The sequence below is a fragment of the Hydra vulgaris genome, chromosome 13, assembly GCF_038396675.1.
Source record: "Hydra vulgaris chromosome 13, alternate assembly HydraT2T_AEP".
NCBI lineage: Eukaryota > Metazoa > Cnidaria > Hydrozoa > Anthoathecata > Hydridae > Hydra > Hydra vulgaris.
In genome coordinates, this window is record NC_088932.1 from 8,421,752 (window position 1) to 8,445,000 (window position 23,249).

Consider the following 23,249-nt stretch of genomic DNA (forward strand, 5'->3'; position numbering starts at 1 on the left):
TATCGATATCTTCTCACATGAAAAAACTTTTATCTCTAGAGCGTGTAGTTAACATAAACAATGTCAACTCTTTAAGAAGAATTTTAGATGTAATTGAAATCCAGGTTCGCAGTTTAGAAAACCTTGGAATTAGTTCTTCAATGTATGGCCCTTTGTAAATCCCAGTGTTACTTGAGAAAATACCTGATAACCTTAATCTTATTATTAGTCGTAAACTAAATGAAAATGAAATTTGGGATATAAGAAATGTGCTCGATGTGCTGAAAGTTGACTTTTAGCACTAAGGTCTTTAATTTAACGTCTTGAACTTTATTTTTAGTATTCCGTCAGATAAACTGACATTGCCCCCTCGTGATAAGTTTTTTGGTGAAAAGCAATAAAAATATTTTATTGCTTTTCACCAAAGTGAATGCTTTATAGATTTCCAAGTACAAGTAACTTCTACAAAATAGCAAATGAGCTTTTCCTAAAGTATCCTTCTCTAAAACCTCATCACTGCAATGGCTCTGTGAGTATTTAACTGTATAATTAAAACTAATAATATCAATGATGTTACAAAATTAATACATATTTATATGAAAAAATACTATATTTTAATTATTATATTATAGAATGTGGATGATGGTATAACTCAAGATGTTATAAAAAGCATGGTTGATGAGTGTCAAAAACTGTGACCTGATAAAGAATTTTTGGCTCACCAGATTGTCTTGTCATTTGAGGCATTAAAATATACATTCCAATATGAAAGAACTTTGGATGTCCTAAATAAATTCCCAGCACTTTACCATGAAAAATTTGTAAGTGGTTTATTATTTATTTTATATCTACATTGCTCTGTTAATGTTGTCTTAAAACCGCAACGTTCATGATATGAGTAATAGTTATCCAATTTAATGCAAATCCTGAAATTTCATTTGTTATATTACTTTTATAAAAAATATTCTTTAAATAAACATAAGTTATATATAAAATGCATAACAAAATTAAAATTATATTAAAACTAAATAAGACTATTAGTTGGATTTTTTTTTTCTTCGTTGGCGTGGGAAAATCAAGATTAATATTTCTGTATTAATTCAATTTTTTATTAGTCTGTGTTTTTATTTATGCTGCTCTGGGGTATCGCTTCCCAAATTTTTCTAGAACTGCCCCTGCAATATTTGGGTGGGAGTAAATATTTATTTTCTTTATTTAGCAGCTTTGTGATATCATTTTCTTTGTTTTATTTTTAGCTTTTTGCAGCAGCAAGAGCTATTACAAATAAAGATATTGATAATAACTACTTGTTATTATTGGGTAGAATGAAGGAGGGAATAAAGAAGTTGATAGATTTAAAAAAACCTTTGTTAGCTAGATGGAAAACATTGTGCAATGAGGTACTGGACGAGATTAGTGATGGTAATAATTGTTAATTTAACATTAAAATTATTTAATTGTTACTGAAATTTTATTTTCCTATTTTTAGCAACAATGAAAAACCTGCATGCATTAATTCTTCCAAGCATTTTTTGTGGCGAAGAAACAATCTTATTCACTATGACGCTAGTAAGTTTTGTTGATCAGTATAATTATTTAAATGATTGTATATCATTATCATCTAAATCATTTTAATATTCATTTATTTAAATAAAAATTGATAGAAAAAATTCAGTTCACTTTTTATTATTTAAAAACTCAAACAATTAAAATCAACTTTTTTTACTTAATATACATTTTAATATTTTTAACATTTATATTTTTTTATTCTAATTATTTGCATATATATATTATTATTATTATTATTATTATTATTAAATAAAGTTAACTAATGCAATTTTCAATATTTGTTAATACTATGCTTCTCTTTATTAGGATCCAATCTATCCTACCCCAGCTCTGAAAATTGAGGGAGATGCTATAAATCCAACACGAATAAGTCTTGTAGTTGACGGGGTGACAGTGAGCATTTCTGTTCCTGATATAACTTGTGGCTTGAGTCTTGTCATCTGTTCATATTATATTTTTGATATCGCATATCCAAAGAAACTCCAAAAAACCTTGTCTTTTCTAGAGCATTACGTTTTGGAACGAAATGGTAAACTTCCTGGCAACATTCAAAACATTGCTAGTTGTATTAACTTGTAATATAAATTATAAAACTCAATAATATACTGATGTTATTAATTTGTTTCAAAAACTTTTCTTAAATCAAGTTTATTTTTTGAACTCGCTTACAAACTTTTAGTTGTTTTTATAGAGAATTTTTTTCTTTTTCAAATGATATAGTTGAATATTAATATGTTCCATAGCACTTAAATATTTCTATATAGAATATAATTTATATATAACACCATTTACTTATATAATGTATATAAATACGTATCAAAAATATATATAAATATGGTAATAAATTATTAAACTTTAGTTTTCGTATTAAATTGAAATCTCTGGCCGAATATTTCTATTCTGAAAAACATAACTCATGAAGTTAAGTTTTGTAAAATAATCATAAATGCATTGAAAATTGCGTTTCGTGTTAAGCATTTTGACATAAAATATTACTTTTATCGTTATTGCCGAAAAACCAATTTTCGGTTTTAAGGCTTGTCCCAATAAACGAACCAATTTTGATTATCCAGAAAACCAAATAGCGCCGTTTTTCTAGAAAATCAGCTTAGTTTGATTATCTGGATATTCAAATTGGTTTTTCAGAAAACAAAATAATTTGGTTTTCTGTAAAACCAGAATAAATTGGTTTTCTAGATATTCAAATTTGGTTCGTTTATTGGGACAAGCCGTAAAACCAAATTTGGTTTTTTGAAAAACCGATTTTAGTAAGAGTTTAGTAACTATTGTCATTTGAGAGGTCTAAGGTTAGCTGGTGAAAATAAATTAAATGAAACTTTATCTGTTGATATATTGATTGGAGCTAATTTTTAATGGAAATTTGTGGAAAATCAGGTCATTAGAGGAATTAGTGGTCCAGTAGGTATTAAATCAAAAGTGGGGTACATTATTAGCGGACCTATGATTGTTGAAAGAGATGGGATAGATTCAACTGTTTTTTCAACACACGTTATAAAAATTGAATCTGAATTTGTTAATTGTCTATTAGCAATTAAAAAGGATTTTAATTTGCTGTGGGATGATAAAAAGATGAATGTAAGTGATGAAATTCTATGTGATCAGTTTCGAAACAGTATAAAGTTTGATGGCCAAAGGTATGAAGTTGAGTTGCCATTGAGTTAGATCATCCGGTGTTAGGTGGTAATTATAATTTAAGCAAAAGTAGGTTTTTGGCATTGGAAAAAAAGTTTATTAAAGATTCAAAATCATTTACATCTTACTATGAAATTATCAAGGATCAATTAAGAAAGGGCATTATTGAACGAGTCCAATTTTGATAGCAATGTTGGTGATGTCCACTATATACCACATGTGGTATATAGTGGACAGTTATAGTTGATGCATCAACTAATTATTCGTGATGATAAGTAGACTTCAAGAGTGCGTGTAGTCTTCGATGCAAGTTCATCTGTGTCTGATCCCTCATTGAATGATTGCTTATTTTCTGAACCTTTTCTTACAACTTCTTTATTTGAAGTATTAGTACGTTTTCGTTCAAAGCGAATTGCCATCATTGCGGATATTGAAAAAGCATTTTTAAATATATCGTTAGCTGAAAAGCACCGTAACTTTGTGCGTTTTATATGGTATGATGACTTGTTTGATTTAAATAGCACTAAATTACATTCAGCTGTGTTAAGTACATATCGTTTATGCAGAGTTTTATTTGGTGTAATATCTTCGCCCTTTTTACTATTTCGCCCTTTTTACTATCTGCAACGCTTCTAACTCATACAGAACATTATCTAGATAAAGACCCTGAGTTTGTCAAAAAATTGATTCAATCACTTCATGTAGATGATTTAAATACAAGTAGTGATTCTGTTTCTGAAGGACTTATTTTTATCAAAAATCCAAATTATGTTTAAAAGAAGGTGGTTTTAATCGTAGGAAGTTTGAGTCAAATTCGAAAGAGTTATGCGATTTGATTCAAGAGGACAACTTGCTTCGTGCAATATTTCAAAATTCTTAGGTTTGAAATGGAATAAATCAGAAGATTATTTTCTTTTTTCTTTTCAAGAACTTCTTTCTACAGTTAACACTAAACCAACAAAAAGAGACATTCTAAAATTTATTGCAAGTTTCTTTGATCCGCTAGGACTTTTAAATCCTGTTATTGTGAGATGTAAAATATTGTTTCAATCTATTTGTATACTAAAACTTGGTTGGAATGCTATAATAGATGGTGATATTCTGAATGAGTGGGATTAATTTGTTCGTGATTTAATTTCTGTGCTCTTTGTATTTGTGCCAAGGTGGCATGCGAAATTGTTTGATAAACCAGATCATATCAAATTTGAATTATATGGCTTTAGTGATGCAAGTCTAAAAGCGCATGGTTGTTGCATTTATTTGAGATGTTGCACTGATAATAATTACAGCACTTGTCTGGTCACTTCTAGATCTAGAGTTTCTCCTTTAAGTAAAAGTACAATTCCAAGGCTGGAATTAAAAGCCATGTTATTACTAACAAGGTTAAGTTTTGGGATTAAATTGAAGGTGAAGAAAACACAACAGATATTATATCGCGTGGTAGGAAATTTAGTGATTTAAAACTAATGAACTTTGGTTCACGGGTGCTAAGTTTCTGTATGATAATTTTGTTTCCTGGCCATATTTTAATTTTAAAAAACAGGGATTATCTTTCCATGCTGAAGTTGCAACATTGATGACATCAGTTGATTCTCCTTTAAATTTAGAGTTTGTGCATATTGAGAGATTTAAAAGTTATAACCATCTCCTGAGAGTCACTTCATTTGTTTTACGTTTTATCCTATAGTTAAAAAAGAAATAGATGTGGAAGATTTTTTTTCTACTGCTAATGCTATTGAACTAGACTTTGCTGAAATTCTTTGGATTGCATATATTCAAAGAAACATAAATTTACTAAAATCATACAATCAACTTAAGAAAGGTTTAGGTTTTTTCATTGAAGGTGGTGTTGTTTGTTGTTTAGGTCGACTTAGTAATGCCCCAATTCCATACAATTCAAGGCATCCTATATTTTTACCTAAAAAAGGTTTGTTTACTGAATTATTAATTTTACATTATCACTCATTAGGTAAACATAATTGAGTAAAGGAAAAATTAACTCAGTTGCGTTCAAAATTTTGGATTCCGAAAGCTCGAAATACTATTAGGAAGCTTATCAAAAAATGCTATGTATGTAGACGATATGATAAAAAGCCTTATAAATATTTCACCATCTTTACCTCTATCAAGATTAAATAATAAATATGCCTATAAATATGCTATAAATATTCAAGCTTTACACATTTCATCTCCATAATAAATATTTTTAATAAAAATTGAACCACAATAATCTACTCGATTGTTCGAGTAGATTATTGTGTACACGTACGTTCGAGTAGATGTTCTTGTACACGTTTTCTTCATTTAGATCTTGTTTCTGATTGTTCTGCACAGTCATGTATTCGTTGTCTACGTCGTTTTATTGGACGTTATGGTTCACCCTTTGAGATAGTCAGTGATAATGGTACAAATTTTTATGCAGATGAAACTCAAGCCTATGTGTCTTCAAATCGTATCCGTTGGCGTTTCGACGTGGCTGCAGCGCCGTGGTGGGGTGGATTCTTTAAGAGAATAGTTAGGACAATAAAACAAACTCTGAAAAAGATACATACTACATCAAGATTAAATTATGAAGAAACGCATTTAATTCATTCTGAAATAGTAATTGTAACTAACAACACGCCTATTATCTTTGTTTATGAACCACCTGGTAACGAGTCTTTAACACCTAATCATCTTATGTTTAGACGTAAACTTAACTTAGAATCATTGGATTCAAATATTCTTTTTGAGGAAGAACACAACTTAGGTAAACAATATTATCATAGTAGAACCATCCTGGAGCAGTTTTGGCAGAGATGGAGAAATGAATATTCAATTGAACTAAGAGAATTTCATAAATATTGTAAGTCGCAAAGCTCCGGTCATATCATTAAAGTTGGTGATATCGTTATAATAGATGATCCGAAAACGTTGCGTTGCAATTGGAAGTTAGGATCGTACAGGAATTAATATCATCAAATGATAATCAGATTTGTGCAGCATCAGTTAGATGTATTTCTGGTAATAAACCTCACATTATAAAAAGGCCAATCAATAAATTATATCTATTGGAAGAGTATTTATTAAATTAGAGTATTTATCAAATTATATCTATTGGAAGCCTATTCAAATTCCTGATAATAAAATTTTAAAAATAACCTTTATTGATGAAAAGAACATACCCTTAGTGAATAGGGACACTTAAGTGGGGGCCAGTGTTGCATTATTTATTAATGCAACCAAATATTGTAATTACTTCTTGTTTAAAACTCGCGTTTATCGCTACGGCTTTTTGTTTTTAAAGCGTGCGATTTTGTAATTTTTTTTTGTTATATATTTACTTAATATTGTTTCTGTAATTAACTACTTAAGAATAAAAAAGTAGTTAAACACTAACCATCCTACAAAAAAACAAGAACCATCAAATAAGGTTCCTATTTTTTAAAATAATTTCTTCTTCTAGAAAAAAAAACAAAAGTTATTATATTTATTAAAACGTACAGCTCTAATTATAAAATGCTCTAACAGTTGATGCAAAATAATTTAAATTAAAGCACTTCTTATGCTATTTAATTATTTGACTGAATGATACTTATTCTCTACATTCAAAGTTAATTAGTTTTTTCATTCTCCTAAACAATTTGTAAAAATAGAGTTACATGGTAGTTGAATGTAAACACAAAAAAAAAAAATGTAAAGAATGTAAACACAAAAAAAAAATTCAACAAATCAAGAGAGTGAATTATTTAAAGGCGGATGTGATTGGCTGATTTAATTAAAGGCTGATTTATGAGTTGGAAAAGCATTCAAGTTAAACCTCTATTTAAAGTAAATGTACGTGTAGTAGTCGCATTATAAGAGAAATTTAAAAAGATCACACATAATTATAAAAACTCTCTAGATGTTTAAACATGCGACCTGAAGTTAAAACAGATATTTAAACGAGAAGACCTGAAGTTGCGATTTATTTCAGAGAGATTTTTTTATTTTCTTTATATTACGTTTTATTTTTGATGATCACTTATTAAAAGTATCATTTTTGAATATATGTAAAAGTTTATTTTTCTTAAATAAATAAATTAAAGTTCTCTTAATATAAAAATGTTTAGCCGGCGCGTTTTATAACTTTTTATTGGTTTGAGCTTTATTTTACAAAACAAAACTTTCATTTTACTTTTGACAAGTTACCAGTTTGAAGCATCATTATAAAATAAATAAATCCTTATGCACAGTTTAAAACTGAATCAAAACGACATTTCACACACAGATTTTAATTTATAAGGCTGACAAAGTTTTTTTTTAAAATAGATCAATCAAATGAAGTCATTTAAAAAATAAAAAAACAACCCCGTAATTATTTCAAAATAAAAAATATACGATCACACATTTTTAAAATTATTTAATAAATGTTTGTATAGATGAAAATCTTACATGGAAAAGTCACATTAAAAACTTATCAAGTAAAATTTCAAAAAGTATAGGAATATTGTACAAAGCAAGAAATGTTTTAAATAAACGTACTTTAGTACAATTATATCACTCATTTATTCATTGTCACATAAACTATGCAAACATTGCTTGGGGTAGTGCAAAGAAAGTTAAACTTAAACCTCTTTATTGTCAGCAGAAGCATGTAGCACGTCTCATATATTTTAAAAACCGTTATACTCATGCCAAGCCTCTATTATTTGAAATGAAAGTTTTTAATATATATGAGCTTAACATTTTAAATATTCTTTGTTTTATGTTTAAATGTAAAACCAATTCATCCCCTATTTCTTTCCATAATTCATCGAAAGATAAAAATAAATACATTTTGCGGAATGATAATTTTATAAAGCAGCCCATTTTTCAAACAAATCTTTTTAAATTTTGTATTGATTATCGCGGACCATTCTTATGGAATAAAATAGTTTTAAAAAATTTTACTAAGGATTTTATTCATCAAAGTAACTACTTTTCTTTTAAACGAAAGCTTAAAGAACTCATTTTTACAATTGAAGATGTAACAATATACTTTTGATATTTTTTTTTTTTTAGTGATCTTCCTTTTTACCCCCTATTTAACTATTGATTTATAAAAATTATATATGCATCATTAACAATTGTAATATATAATAATGTATCTTGTATTTGTAACGGAATATTTTAAGTTTCTTACTTCGTTAACTTATTTCTTATCTTGTAAATATTTTATAAATTTTAACACGATCATTTCTTAGAGGTACTCGACGACAAGACCGTATGGTCTTCTACGAGTTCCCGCGTTCTTTTATTATTTAATAACGATAATTATATATATATATATATATATATATATATATATATGTTTTTATTATTATATATTTGTATTTTAAATATTGTAACGAAATGCTTATTTATAATGTAATAAAAAGAACAAAAAAAAAAAAAAAATTTATATTATACAAATAAACATCTATTTAATTCTTAAGGCATACTATTTACTTGAAAAAACTTACGAACACATTGCTCAGCGATAAAACAAAAATGTTTTTTTACTTCTCCAGCCATAAGGCTGGGTAAATAAAAAAAGCAATTGCTTTTACTCAAGCAATTGTTTTTTTTATTTACCCAGTAAATAAAAACAGCAATTGCCTGTTTTTTTTATTTACTGGGTAACTAAAAAAGCAAGCAATTGCTTTTTTTAATTACAGGATAATTTTTCAGGTAAATAGTATGCCTGAAGAATTAAATAGATGTTTATTTGTAGATAATATAAATAATTTTAAAAATGTGTGATCGTATAATTTTTCTTTTACGCTACTCCATAATATTGTAATTATTCAAATAAACTAAATGTTTTTTTTGTTTTCAATGTTTTGAAATATTTACGCGTTAGAGAAAGGGAAGAAGGGGGGAGGGGGGGCTTTATTTTGAAAAAAAAAAATGTTTTTTCTAATAACCATCCTCTGCAACATAGAATAAACAAAACTAGATAGAACACCACTGTCACTAAATATTTGTAGTTAAAATAAGCATATCACAAATTTTATCTAGATTTTTACAAACAAAAAAAGAAACAAAGATACTTTTAAATGTCATTAAAAAAATACTCTACCAAGGTTTAGATAAATAAATATTTTAACATGGCTGTTAAATTGAAATAATAAAACGAGAAATTAATTTAAATCTACTCTTAAAAACCCGAAAAAAAAGAAATTTACCAAAATAACAATTCAAAATCAAAAAGTAATAAGAAAAAAAGGCTCGGTTTTTTTAAAACAAAATACTTTCCCAAATAAAACTTACATTTTTTCGCCATATTTATGTCAAAATTTCAAATATATTTTCGACTATCTTAAAGTATTTTGAAACATAAATTTTGATCTATATTAATAGTTGATGATAATCTCCTCGAGAAACACATTGCAAACAGAATGTGCATAATTTGTTAAAAAAAAAAAAAAAACATATCAACACGGTAAACTTTTTTCTCATAATCTCAACTAAATTACTCCCAAACAAATGAATATAAAAACTCGATCAGGATTCGAAATTAAATGAGAAATTTTTTCAGGTACTCGATATAAGTAACAAATATTTAACTAATTGAAGAAAAGAAACAAAAAATAATAATAACAATAAGTAAAATAAAAACCAAACAAAAAATTCATAACCTTTTCTTTAGTTGAAACTTTTTTATAGTATAAAAAAAGTTAGTTGCACAAGCCTGTGTACGTGTATAATTTTAATTTTGAAAATATATATTTCTATACATAATATAATATAATAAAGTGGACAAAGTAAATAAATTAAAGTCTCTTTTAAATCTCTTTTCTACATTAATATGTAAAAAAATATCAACAAAAAAAAAAGTTTTTATTAAACTGAAAACACCAAGTTGGACATTTAAATAAAACTTTGTGTGCTTTATTATTAAAAAAAGTGTTAATAATTTATTAAATCAGGATTACGAAAAACGCGAGTATACGTTAACAGCAAAGCAATAATTTTTAAAATATAACTAAAAATAATACAATTATATAATACCACAGTTATAAGAAAAAATAAATTCTTTTTTACAATATGCGCACTTGTTATTTATAATATATTTAACAGCTAAGACAGAAAGAAAATTTTTTACATGCACAGTTTAAAATGAAAATAATAATTTCGTCATTTACAGTAAATATTAAAGTCGATTGCTGGTATTGCCAGCTTGGTTTAAATTATTTTGATGGTAACACCAGCAAGCATTTAGAATAATAGAAGCAAATAATTTTCTTTAAGCTACCGGGGATGTCACTTTTTATTTACTTCCAATTACGATGCCTATCTAACTAATACTTAATAAAAAAAGAAAGAAAAAGAAACAGGGTTAAAAAAATTTAAAAACAAAAAAAAGCTTTAAAAAAATATTAAAATAAATTGTGATTACGCAAAGGGGTTGTAATTTTAAAAAAGTTAGAGTAAAAGTAGAAAAATATTAAACCAAATCATTTAAATTGGTTTAATTAACAGTGTGACCAATAAAAAAAATCAAACCAAATTATTTTAATTGGTTTGATTAACAACGTGACCAATAAAAAAAACCAAACCAAATCATTTTAATTGGTTTGATTAACAGACTGACCAATAAAATAAATAAAATCACTACCAACAAAATAATAAAATCTCCAAGTGAAAATCTTTTCATCTGTTCTATAAATGGTAAAAATGAACGCAATGCAATTTATGATGCAAAAAACCTCGTAAAGAAACTGATTGAGGGTTGGATCCAGAAACCATCTTGATGCAAAATCGTGTGAAGAAACCGATTAAGGGTTGAATCAGAAAATCATCTTGAAGCGAAACCTTGTAAAGATACTGATTGAGGATTGGATCCGGGAATAAAAGGATGAACGGGAGCAGCAGGTATAGTTGAAAACGAAGAAGATCCATATGACACAGGATCTCCTTGAAACGCAGTTGGCGTTGGATTGAAGTTTGTATGATCAACAGAGGTAGAAGGTTGTATAGAATAACTAAGAGCAGCCGGACTAAATTGCCTTGGAATAAAACCTGAAAAAAAAAATTATAAAAATAGAGTTAAATAGAATTTAAGTTAAACAAAATGTAAAAATAGAAAAATGAAACTTACGTTTAGATCTTAGAGCATACTGTTGTTGCGGTGATAGCAAGAGGTCTGAAATAGAAAGTAAAAATAAAAACTCATTAAAAAAAGTTTCAAGTAACAAACTAAATAGTTCGTAAAAAGAAAAAAGTTGGCTTCTGTTCTCTCTTCTTTTACCACTCTCTACCTCAACTTTTTAGGATCTCAATACCAATCAATAAAAAGTAGGGGGGAGAGGGGACTAAAAATATTTTGCAAATTTTATAAAACTAATATTCATTTTCAGTTATTCTTAAAAGAAAACCACATGCACCCATTTTCAATAAAGTATAATATCAACTATAAACATATTTCACTAAATTTAAAATCAAAAGAATATGTTACATTCTAAAAATAATTTAACGTTTTCCAAAGTAAGAAATTCTGGTGTCTTTACTTTTTCCATTTATAAAATCTTTTGCTATAGCTTTTACATCTATTTCCGCGGTGTTCAAGTTATAAAATTGAACAAGTAGAAGATAATTCAATCGCTTCTGAGTTGAGGTCGACCGCTAATTTAATTGACTTTCTATAACATCAAGTACCTCATAATACTGAGCTCGGTAATATTCGATCGTGTCCCATTTGTAAATGTTCAAAGTATTATCATCAAAGCAAGGAGTTAAACGTCGGCGAGGTAAAGAAGGATGAGGTAAATTGCAACCAAATTTCTTAACTCCTTTATTAACACAAGATTCAAAAAATGATTTAAAAAGTGTTTCTGATCTCATAGATGATATATGAATTTTTAATAACACCATTGATGAAGCAATTGTTTGAACATCTACTTCACCAGATAGCATATGTCGAGAGACTTGCTCTACAGTTGCAAACACATCATAAGCCAAGCAAAGCCCAAAATATAATTGAAATGATAATAATTTATTAAAGAAGCCTTCCGCTTTAGTTCTGTTAGGATCATTTGATTCAGAAATTTCTTGAAGCTCTAAAACAACTACTTTAAAATTTCCCAAAATTGAACCATATGATTTGGTTCACAGTAAAATGAGTTGGACAAAGAGCACTTAAATTGATTTGCATGACATCCTCGTCAAGTACATTGCATTGTAATTTTTTAAACCTTCCTAGTCTCTTTGGAGATAAACAAATGGAAATTATACAACAGCTGGCACAATTCCTGTTCCACGTTCATACAACTGACTTGTTTACAAGCATCTTGAAGAACAAGGTTGATGTGCGTAAAAATTTATAAAAATCGCTTCATTGACATCATCTTGAAATAGTTTAGCAACAACACTTGGATGCCCTGACATTGAAGAGGCACCATTATAACTTTGCACCTGCACCATTTTCTTGTCTAGTCCACATCTTAATAAAACATTTTGCATAAAAAAGCGACTTACTGTCAGTAGCATCAACTGCATAGAGACCAAGAAAATCTTTGTATATTGTAAAATTTTCAGAAACTGATCAAACATATATAGACATATGTTCAATACCGAAAATGTCTTGAGTTTCATTGCACATTACAGAAAGAATTCTCGATTTAAAAACACTAAGTACATTTCTTAGCACATAATTTGCCATTAGTTCTATTATCTCATTAACAATATCATGAGACATGTACTTACTGTTTGACAGCCAGCTCGATAGAGGTGGATAATCTTCACTCCTCATTAAAAGTAACTGATTAAGATTGCCTTCAATTTTATCATTCCGTCGAATAGCTAAGCCTTGTTGAGTAACACATTTTAATGTAGAGATTACACAAATTAAACACTCGTAATTCTAATTGCATTGCTTATCATGCATTTCACTTATCATTTGATGTATGGTTTTTAAACCTGCTGTACGTAGTGTAAATAATTTTTCCTGTGCATCCTTATGAAATGATGATAGGTTGTGTTTTCTCAGTCTTTCTACAGCTTTTTTCCAATACTCATAACCAATTGTTAAAAAATTTTGTTCACCAGATTTTGCAAAAGATACCAGATTTTTATTGACAGCACCAATGCAAATATAGCAAAATACTTTCTTTTTGGAATGACAGATGAATCCAAGGGTAATCTATGATCCATTTTTCATTGAAAAATTTAAGTTGTTTGCCATACATTTTTTGATTGCTTCAATATCGGCAGGAATTATTTCTGTTTTTTGGGCATTCCACTCACAGCAGGAAAAGATTTTTCAATGTTGTTTCCTTCTTGAATAATTTCGTTCGTTGGTAAAGTTGGACTTAAAGAATGCTTGTCATGTACAAAGTAAGAAATCAGTGTTCCTTGTTTTTTATGAGATGGTTCCATCATGACTCTTTGTAGTTGTAAGGAAATCCTAGTCGTAAGATTAGGAATTGTGAATTATGTAAAATGTGCTTATGTATAGATTTATATAATATTCACAACTGTTAATCGTTCCCTTGTGAATTGTAAAACACTGTTTAAAGCAAACACATAAATTTATTATTTCAAATACAAAACGCTAATTGCTCCCTAGAAGCTTGTAAAACGTGATTCGAAGCAAATACGTTAAGTTAGTATTTCAAATATAAAATACTAATTGACCTCTAGCTGCTTGAAGTTGTGATTTAAAACAAGGTAAAAACTTTTAAAATAATAATTTTACAGACTTGAAGAGTGGAGGAGGGGGCGGGGGCTATAATTACTAAAAACCCCACACTTTTAAAAGTGAGAGGGCTGAAACCCCCAAAACCCCCACTGTTTCGCCACTCCTGTATGTATGTATGCATGTATGTATATATATTAGGGTGACAAAAAATACAAAATAAAAAGTGTTCAAAATTGGACTCTCAACCCTTTATTGTGTTTCTTATAAATAAAAAATAAACTGTGCAAAAAATTATTATAATATTTTTTTATCAAAACACTATAATAATATTTTGATATCAAAATATTGTTGCTCAATGAACTTGATATTATCAGATTTTAGGGTCAACAAAAAATAAAAACGAATGTATTTTAAGTTTTTTTGGATGCAAAGTTTTAATTTTTTTATTCAAATTTAATGTTTATTTTAATCAGATTTCGATACACTTGTTCACTTGTTTTCACTTGTTGATTGTTCACTTGTTTTCATTAACGCCTTCACAATTGTGGACTTTCGCATCTGGAAAAGTTTGTAAAACATATTGCAATTGAGTTTCATCTTTTGTCAAGATTTTTATGTAATCTGAAACAAGTTTCACCCCTCTTTCAACTGTGTCAATCACAAATTTCATAGAATTAACAACTTTGTATGCTTCCTGGTATTCAGTTACTGTACTCCATGTGTCTAGGCAATGATCCTTCATAAATGTACAATTTATTCCAAACACTTCAAACACATATTTTGATCTATTTGTTACAAAGTCATCCAAGTTCATTTTTACAATTGTATCCATTAATCCTTTACCTTCAAGCCTTTTTACCTGTTTCTTTTTAGTTGGCAATCAACATTTTTTCTTTAGTTAGGTTATCAACATCATTGCTAAAAAAAGAGAGACTCACAAGTTCTTCAGTTAATTACTATAAATGTCCTACAATGGCTTTTATGGCAGACTCAGCAACTTTTTTGTCAAATATTTTGAAATTATCCAACTTCTTAATCAGTGTCAGGTCATTGTGAGGAGCAGATGAAGAGATGGGAGCCCGAAACCAGTGTTCCATGTAAATCAAAATTGAAAATCATAGAAGATTCTTCTCTTTATTCTTTGTTAAATGAAATTGATGTCGAAACAAGTATATTTTAATAAAGTAGAGTGCTTTTACCATCCATCATGCGTGGTGCATAGCACCAGGAGTACGAAAGGTTATTTTGCCTTGACCTGGAGGAGTTTTTCCTAAAAAAATTATTGACAGTTGCAAAAATTCTTTGTACTCATCGTGAGGTTATTTTGTTCCTAGCAGCATATTTACAGCAAATTCTATTGCTGATGGTACAAGTGAACCATACACTTTGAGATCTACATCAATTAAGAGCTAAATTCAGAATTGAATTTACTCCACTGATCACGAAATCGTAGAAAAAACTTGACCTTTGGACCATAAGATGCTCCAAAGCAAGTTTTGTAAACATGGGATAAAATCACTTCATGAACATGGTGTTGACAGGCTGTGTATAATAAAGACTTTCCAATTAATTTTTCCAGCAAGGTACAAGCACCTGCATGTATACCTGCATTGCTTGAAATAGTATCAAAACAGAGTGCCACAATTTTGTCATATGAAATGTTCCAATCTTTTAAAGCTTGTTCTGTTGCATAACTCATTTGTTCACCGGTGCATCTATCCAGTTTTGGGACTGACAACAGTTTTTCTAAATCATATCCTGTCACTAATATAGGCAGCCGATACACTTTATCTCTGTTGTTCAAATCAGGTAATAATTTTCTGTCCCAATAAACAGTTAATTGAACTTGTGGCTTGAATTCTAAAATGATTCTTTTTGCAACTTCTTTACCATTTTCAATATGTGCATATCGAAGAGATTCATATGGTGTTGAAACATGTTCAATATTGGCACCTAACCCTTGACAAATTGTAGACAAAATCAAGAACCAGAACGATTTGGAATTTTCAAACAATCAAGAGCTGAACAAAATGCTGGAGTTATCACTTTCTTTTTGTTTCTTCCCTCTTTTTTATTTTTTTGCTATTGATGGAACTAAGTCATCTACTTCATTATCAGTACCCTGAGAGGAGTTTGATTCTGTCAAAATTGGGTCTGTGACTGTTGAACACATTTTTTTTTCTTTACTATTTAGCTCTTTTGTTTATCTTTCTTCATTTGCTTTTTTCTGTCAAAAATATCCTGTTCTTGTTTGAACAACTCACAATCAACTGAACTCATGTTGCCATTTCTTCCTCCTCTTTGTAGTATAAGAAATGTCTTGTCATCTTCTATTGTGATTAATTTTAAAGCAACTTCATGAGCAATATCAAATAGTTCTTGTATTTCGTGAGAAAAAGTTTCTTCATTTTTTGTTGAGTTTTTGTTTTGCGGCCTTTATTCTTTTTCAGCTTTCTGTATTTCTCAACAAGTTTTTCAACTTGTGTTATAACATGATAACGTTGCTTTGTCGGAACTCTAGCTGTTTGCCAAAAGTCTAGAAGCAGATCTGTCACAAGGCCTGCACTTTCTCTTACATTGTTGTTATTTTTAAAGAAAAAATAAGTTTGCAAAACTTGCCTTTTAGATGGCAACTTTTGTTCTATGATCACAGCTGTAGCTTGACCAACACACCATGCTTCATTTTGACTTCTAGGCTCCATTATAAATCGAATTCGAAAATATCTATCGGATTATGTGTTTTTAAAATGTAGTTTCATTCAAGACAATGAACTCATTTAAAATTACAGGATGATGCACTAATTTTGGCAGTTGTACAATACTGATGCAATAACTTAAGTGGATGATGAAGTATTACATTAGCTTTTGTGAATTCCAGCCAACTTATTTTATTTTTAACTTATTAATTTTCTAAAAAAATTATTTATGCATAATGACTCATAAGATTAGGAAATAATAAAATATTGATAATAATCTCAACATAATTAGTAGAATAGATGTGATAAGTGATGAGAAATATGAAAAATTGTGTGTTGTATATAACATGTTGCATTAAAGATTGAGTGGTCCTGTTGAGCTCAAGTTTTTTGGGAGTTGATTTTTTAATATTTGCCTCAAATCTAGAGTGTATGGTATTTTAGATTTGAAAATTTCCTCAAATTGACTACCCCTAATATATATATATATATATATATATATATATATTATATATATATATATATATATATATATATATATATATATATATATATATATATATATATATATATATATATATATATTAGGGGTAGTCAATTTGCGGAAATTTGTTACCATCCAGATAACACTTCAATGTTTCCTAAATTACAATACCGATGCAAAATAATACCTGAAAAGCGAGTGCAAATTGCAACCCTTTATAATAAGCCTGAAGTATTGAGTATTACTGCAAAACCACATCTGAGGGTTATTGCTAAATAACTCTTAGATTAATATTAAGGGTAACATGGGACAATTATGTAACGTAGCTTATTATATTAACTGTTATTTAGTAATAACTTATAATAAAGACTTCATTAATAATAATAATATAATAAAGCCTTCATTAAAAACTTCTAAATTACAGTAAACACTCTCTTTTCATTTTCTAAACTTTACTATTTACACAATTATAAAACTATAGTAAACGTGCATTTACCATTCATTGCTGGATAAAGAGAAGCCATATAAGGATATTCTTCCATAAAAGACATGCGCTGAGGATGTTCCCATGCATTAACTCTAGCACCATACCCTGCAGACCCTATAGAAGCTACATACAAACAAAAATCTTGTTAATATTTAAAACACTAAAATAAAATAACCACATAAAATAGTAAACTAACCTGCAGAGGAGGTACTTCCACTCGGAGAAGGTTCATATGTGGACTCATAAAAATTTTGAGGACTTATTCCACCACCACTATGACCAACTCCAACTCCTAGAAAACCTGATGGGTAAGTTTGATAAAAACCAGGACGCTGACTGTATTGTACATAAGGCAAGGATGGACCTGTAAAAAAATTGCCTTACTAATTTATAAACATTAATAAGATAACAACTAACTAAAAATTATAAATTTAACTTTCAAAAACAAAGATCAGTACAATAAATTAAAAAGTAAAACTCAAAAAGAACAGCAACCTACTTTGTATTTGGCTGTCAGCATCAATGTTGTCATCTTTAGCTGGTTGAATGTGGACTGTTTTAACTTCAACCTAAATATTTAAAACATTTTGAAATATTATTTGATTTGTTTACAAATTTACAAAATAAAAAAAAATAAAAACTAAAAAACTATCTATATATTTTTAAGAAATTATTTAAATATATCTTTATTAGTAAATTTATTAGTAAGAATTTATTAACAAAATGATGTTCTAAAGACAATAACCATAGTTATTAAAATAATGAGGGGATCTTCACATCATCAGACAGATTTTGATATTTATTAGAAGTAATCAGTTTAAAATCCAAAATTGAAAAAAAATATCTAAAAATATATCCACCTTATAAAAAACAGCAGTAAGAAAGAGTTTATCCACAAGAAAAGATAATAAATTTACTTGGTTACATAGATTATTGAAAGAAATCCAAAATTGAGGAAAGGTAATTAAAGGTTATCAAAAGCAAAATAGAAATAAATTTCTTGGAATCACCTTAAGTGAAAAGAAATCCTAGAAAACTCAATAAAGACTAGTTGGAATGATACTTTTTTGCTAGTTATAGAAAAAAATATTATTTCAACAAATACCTTATATATATTATATAAATAAATAGCTCATATATATATTACATTTTGGTATCATAAGCAAATATGTTATATACACTCATGATACCTTCTTGTGAGCTCATTTGAACATCTTGGCATAACTTTGAAAGATGCAAATGAATAATTTCCACTCAAGACAACAGGATCAGATTTCCCTTAAGATCAGGATTGGCATTAAAAAACCCGCCTAAAAAAATTCAATAAAACCTAGGCAATCTGGGTTATATTGGGTTTTTTTTAAAGATTTTTTGTAATTTTATGAACTATTACAACTTTAACATTAAAACTATTTTATTATTAACTAAATCAATTATTAACTCTACTATTAACTATTATTATTAACTATTATAAGCAACAATAACAGCTATCAGAGCAGATTTCATCTCCCAAGGCTGAGGCCACTACAGTCAAGGAGGCTACCTTATTGTGGTTACAATCCTCTCTCAACATTTTAACTCGGAAACACAAACCTTTATAAACAAGGACGCTGTGGGGAGAAACAAGTTTATTCATTTAAATTTCTCATATAAATACGCCAAGATCAGCAATGTAATCAAAATAATCAATGTTATTAAATACATAGCTTTTTATTAGTGTTAAACTAGTTTAAACTGTAACACATCAATGTTATATTTAACACATTAAGGTTACATATAACACATCATTCAATCGATATATTTTCGAAAAAGATGGTGTCTACAAGGTTGTTTACAATTAGTAACATTACTAACATCAAGTAAACAATGATTAAAACAATAATGGTTATAATAATAAAAACAATATATATAATAAACATAAGAATCACAATATTTATAATTAAAAAAAAAACAAAAAAAACAATACCAATAGTAATAATGATACCAATAGTAATAATGATAACAATAATAATAATAATAATAAAAAATGATGATAAAAACAATAACAATAAAAATAATAAGTTACTTGTTTTTATTAGCACAATAACTAAATATACAAAGTTAGACAGTTACAAACAGTTAAAAATGTGATAAAACTTAACAACTAACAATGACAAAAAACAATTATTTAAATATAAAACAAGAAAATAAGATAAATAATAATCAAGTTAAAAATAATAACACCAATGATTACAATAATTATAATAAAAACTACAAAAACAAAAAAGATTAAAAATAAGAAAAATATATTTAACATTAAAAGAAGTAATACTATCAAAAAATCAAAACTGACAAAAATAAAATAAAGAAAAATAAACAAGCTTTAAAAAAGTAGAAAGTTTAATATTGCTACATGCAATCACAAACATACATATACACATATACAGATATATAGATATACAATCACACACATGCATACACACATACATAAACACATGCTTACAGAGATACACATACTCACCTACAGCCACTCACTTACAAACTGCATATCTATATGTACATGCACATATAGATAATATCTATGAGTGTGTACATAAAAGATATTTTTAAAGTTTGTTATATTTCTAAAACTGCATATCATATGCGGTTTTAGAAATATATACAACTTTAAAAATGTCTGACCAACATTAAACAAACTAAAATAAAAAAAAATAAAAAAATACAGGGAAACACAAACATTGCACAAAAAAAACACATGACATTATGAGCAATACACGACAGTGCCCGATGAAAAATATACTAAAACTAAAACAAACAGCACACAAAAATACATAATAAAATAAACAAGATACAAAGTTACAAGACAATTTAAACAGTACATAAAAATACACGACAATATAAACAATATGCAAAAATAATTTAAAGAATTAATTAAACAAAATTTTTCGATTTGGCTCCTTTTTTGCTGTTAAAAGTTCGCTGTAAAAAATTTATTCAATAGTAAAATTAGTAATACTTTTTCATTATTGTTTTCCATTTTTGAAATTTTTAATTTTTAACTTAGTATTTTGTTTCTAGTAGTTTTCATTTTTCTTGTTCTTTTTTCTCCTTAATTATTTTATTTATTTAATTTGTTTAGTCTTGTTTTTTCTTTGTTTTTTATTCTTCTATTTTAAAAATAATTTTTTTATTTTATTTTTTACTTTTTACTGTTAAAAAACACATCCGCCATTTGAGATGTCATTGCAAAACACACAACGAGCAAAATTGAAAAAATGAATGTTATGTTTAACATATTTACATTACATTTTATAAAAACCTATATTCAATTTACTGTATAAACAAGTTCGAATAATTTGCAACATTTTAATAAACGTTTGATCATTTTTGATATAATAATATATGTAATATAACAAATTAAAATGCTTTTGGAAATTGTACTAACTTATGTATTTACTCTGTTTAGCCTTTACAAATAATTTAGAAAATCAGATCTACCTACACTGTTTTGCTTTTAATAATATTTATCACAAACCATTTTTTTTTCTTTTTTAGCAGAAGCTATATAGGCTAAAGTTATATAGACCAAAAAGAAAAACTTTGTTAAGAAGTTAACTCAAACAAATTACAAAGTTACGTAATTACAGAGTACGGACTTCTAGACCATGTACATAAGTAATCTTCATAGACCATGTGCAAATACTATAACACAGCATTAATTACTACATAGATTTGTGCTTTCATTACATAGTTTTTTTACTTTTACAAATTAATAGTTAAGCCACTAACCGCAAAACAACTTGATGCAATGTATATAATCTATTGATGGATAGTAAGAAATATTTTGCACTAGCTTTATCTCTTTTTTTTTTTAAAAACAATTATAAAAAGGTTCAAGTTTCATAACTTACCATGACTCCTAAAATTCCAAAATTCTATGTAAAAATATATAGTATAGCAAAAACAAAGTTAATTATTTAATATATAATATAGTTTCACTTTCAATTTTTTGATAAAGTTAAATTAAAAAAAAAAGGCTACCGTTTTCCCGTTAATCTTCTGATATCTTTCCTTAGTTGCTGCGAGCACACTTTCGCGATCTTCAAATAACACAAATGAAAATCCTAAAAAATTTGAATTTGATTTATTCAAAATAACAAAATAGTTTTAAAATAAACAAAAGGTATAAAATATAAAGTCCAAGTAACAAAACTGCTACAAAATGTAACATTTTTGTTTAAAAGGTAAATCAGTTTAACACTTTTTTGAAAAAAGTTTTCTATTTGATAAACTAAATAATTGAAATAAATATAATCTTTTGCTTAATCTTTATTATTTTTTCTTTATTATTTTTCAATATTGATAAAAATGGCATGAAAAGTTATACATATATATATATCATCATTCATAGACATCATAAATCAAAGTATTTTTCTGTGATTTAAACAATTATATTCCAAAAAAAAATCTACCTTTTCAATTTTATAAAATTTATAAACAAACTTGTATGCACAAGTAAAAACTTTTGGTTTTGGTTTATATTTTTGCACAAGTAAAATTAATTATCTATGTAAGCAATATAAACATACCTCTTGCACGGTGAGTGTTCTGGTCCTTAGGTATTTTCACTTCAAGAACCTGTTAATTATTTACATAAAAATTATTTTTTATAACATAAAAATAAGTATAAATTAAATGGAAATATTTTGTAACATAAAAATAAATATGAAGATAAATAAAAAAACGTAAAAAAAAATCATGATATGAATATATGATAAAGTCATAACTAAATAAATTTTGTAATTTAAGAGTAAAATTAAATTATTTTTTTATTACAAATGTTTTACAAATGTTTCCACTGCGCAGGTGTTACAGTACATGTACATATGTGTACAGTAGGGTGGTCCTTAAAACAACTTTGTTTTAAAATGTCAGCTCTCACCCTCTAAATGTGTTCTATATACTAAAATAATACTAGAACTAAAAAATATTAGAAAAAAAAAACTTTTTTAGGGGTAGCTTAAGACTCTTAAACATCAGATGTTTTGAGCTACCCCTAAAAAAAATAGTTCTTCAAAAGTATATCATGTTGGGTCTCAAAAAAAGCGTAACTATATAAAAACTTTAAAAATAATCGTCATTTTATAAAAAAATTCTTTTAGTAGATTTCACTGCCTAGAAAATGACATTTTTAAACTAAAAATTAAAAAAATGCATTTTTACAAAAAAATTTTATTACAATTTTTTCCTCTCAATGTTTTTTTTTTATAAAATGATGATTATTTCTAAAAATTTTATATAATTTCGCTTCTTTTGAGACCCAACATGATATACTTTTGAGGAACTTTTGTTTTGATAATTATAGGGACCCGTCTGATGTTTAAAGGTCTTGAGCTACCCCTAAAATTTTTTTTTTCCAAAAATTTTTTAATTCTAGTATTATTTTATTATATAGAACACATTTAGAGGGTGGGAGCAGGCATTTAAAAAAAAGTTGTTTCAAGGACCACCCTAGTGCACAGAACAATTAAATTTTTTGTTTAAAAGAAAAAAAAACAAATATCACATAAAATAATAATGAAAAGCAATATAACTCAATGTTAGTATTACAATTTTATTCAATATTTATTTTACGAAGTTTCATTTTAGCACTAAATACGTTAATATTAAAAAATCTTTTAAAATTGTTTAAATTTTTAATACATGTTAACTATAACATCATCAGTTAACATGTAAATGCGTGAATCAAATTGGTATATAATACTTGGTTTATAAAATTAT

The 23,249-nt window shown here is 27.3% G+C and overlaps 2 protein-coding genes across 3 annotated transcripts in view; one reads left to right on the forward strand and one right to left on the reverse strand.

The window, feature by feature from the left end:
- Positions 1-679: 679 nt before the first annotated feature.
- Positions 680-2,272, forward strand: LOC136089509 (uncharacterized). Its single transcript, XM_065815551.1, has 4 exons — positions 680-800; positions 1,236-1,401; positions 1,469-1,548; positions 1,855-2,272. The coding sequence occupies exons 2-4, from the start codon at positions 1,305-1,307 to the stop codon at positions 2,125-2,127; spliced, it is 450 nt and encodes a 149-aa protein (XP_065671623.1). The 5' UTR covers positions 680-800; positions 1,236-1,304; the 3' UTR covers positions 2,128-2,272.
- A 7,860-nt stretch (positions 2,273-10,132) lies between these two features.
- Positions 10,133-23,249, reverse strand: part of LOC101237004 (RNA-binding protein Musashi homolog 1) — a 50,264-nt gene continuing 37,147 nt past the window's right edge. Inside the window, exons 7-13 of one of the 2 annotated variants that reach the window (XM_065816279.1) lie at positions 22,058-22,106; positions 21,510-21,592; positions 17,989-18,058; positions 17,686-17,853; positions 17,499-17,612; positions 11,285-11,329; positions 10,133-11,205 (exon numbers count right to left, since the gene is read on the reverse strand). In XM_065816279.1, the coding sequence (XP_065672351.1) occupies positions 10,982-11,205; positions 11,285-11,329; positions 17,499-17,612; positions 17,686-17,853; positions 17,989-18,058; positions 21,510-21,592; positions 22,058-22,106 (753 nt within the window). In that variant the 3' untranslated portion in view covers positions 10,133-10,981. The remainder of the gene's footprint in view (positions 11,206-11,284; positions 11,330-17,498; positions 17,613-17,685; positions 17,854-17,988; positions 18,059-21,509; positions 21,593-22,057; positions 22,107-23,249) is intronic. The other variant, XM_065816278.1, reaches the window with a different exon arrangement.

Coding starts and splice junctions, on each gene's coding strand:
- LOC136089509 (XM_065815551.1), top strand. CDS start 1,305: ATGAAGGAGGGAATAAAGAAGTTGATAGATTTAAAAAAACCTTTGTTA. Junction 1,402..1,468: donor ACTGGACGAGATTAGTGATG/GTAATAATTGTT, acceptor TCCTATTTTTAG/CAACAATGAAAAACCTGCAT. Junction 1,549..1,854: donor TCTTATTCACTATGACGCTA/GTAAGTTTTGTT, acceptor TCTCTTTATTAG/GATCCAATCTATCCTACCCC.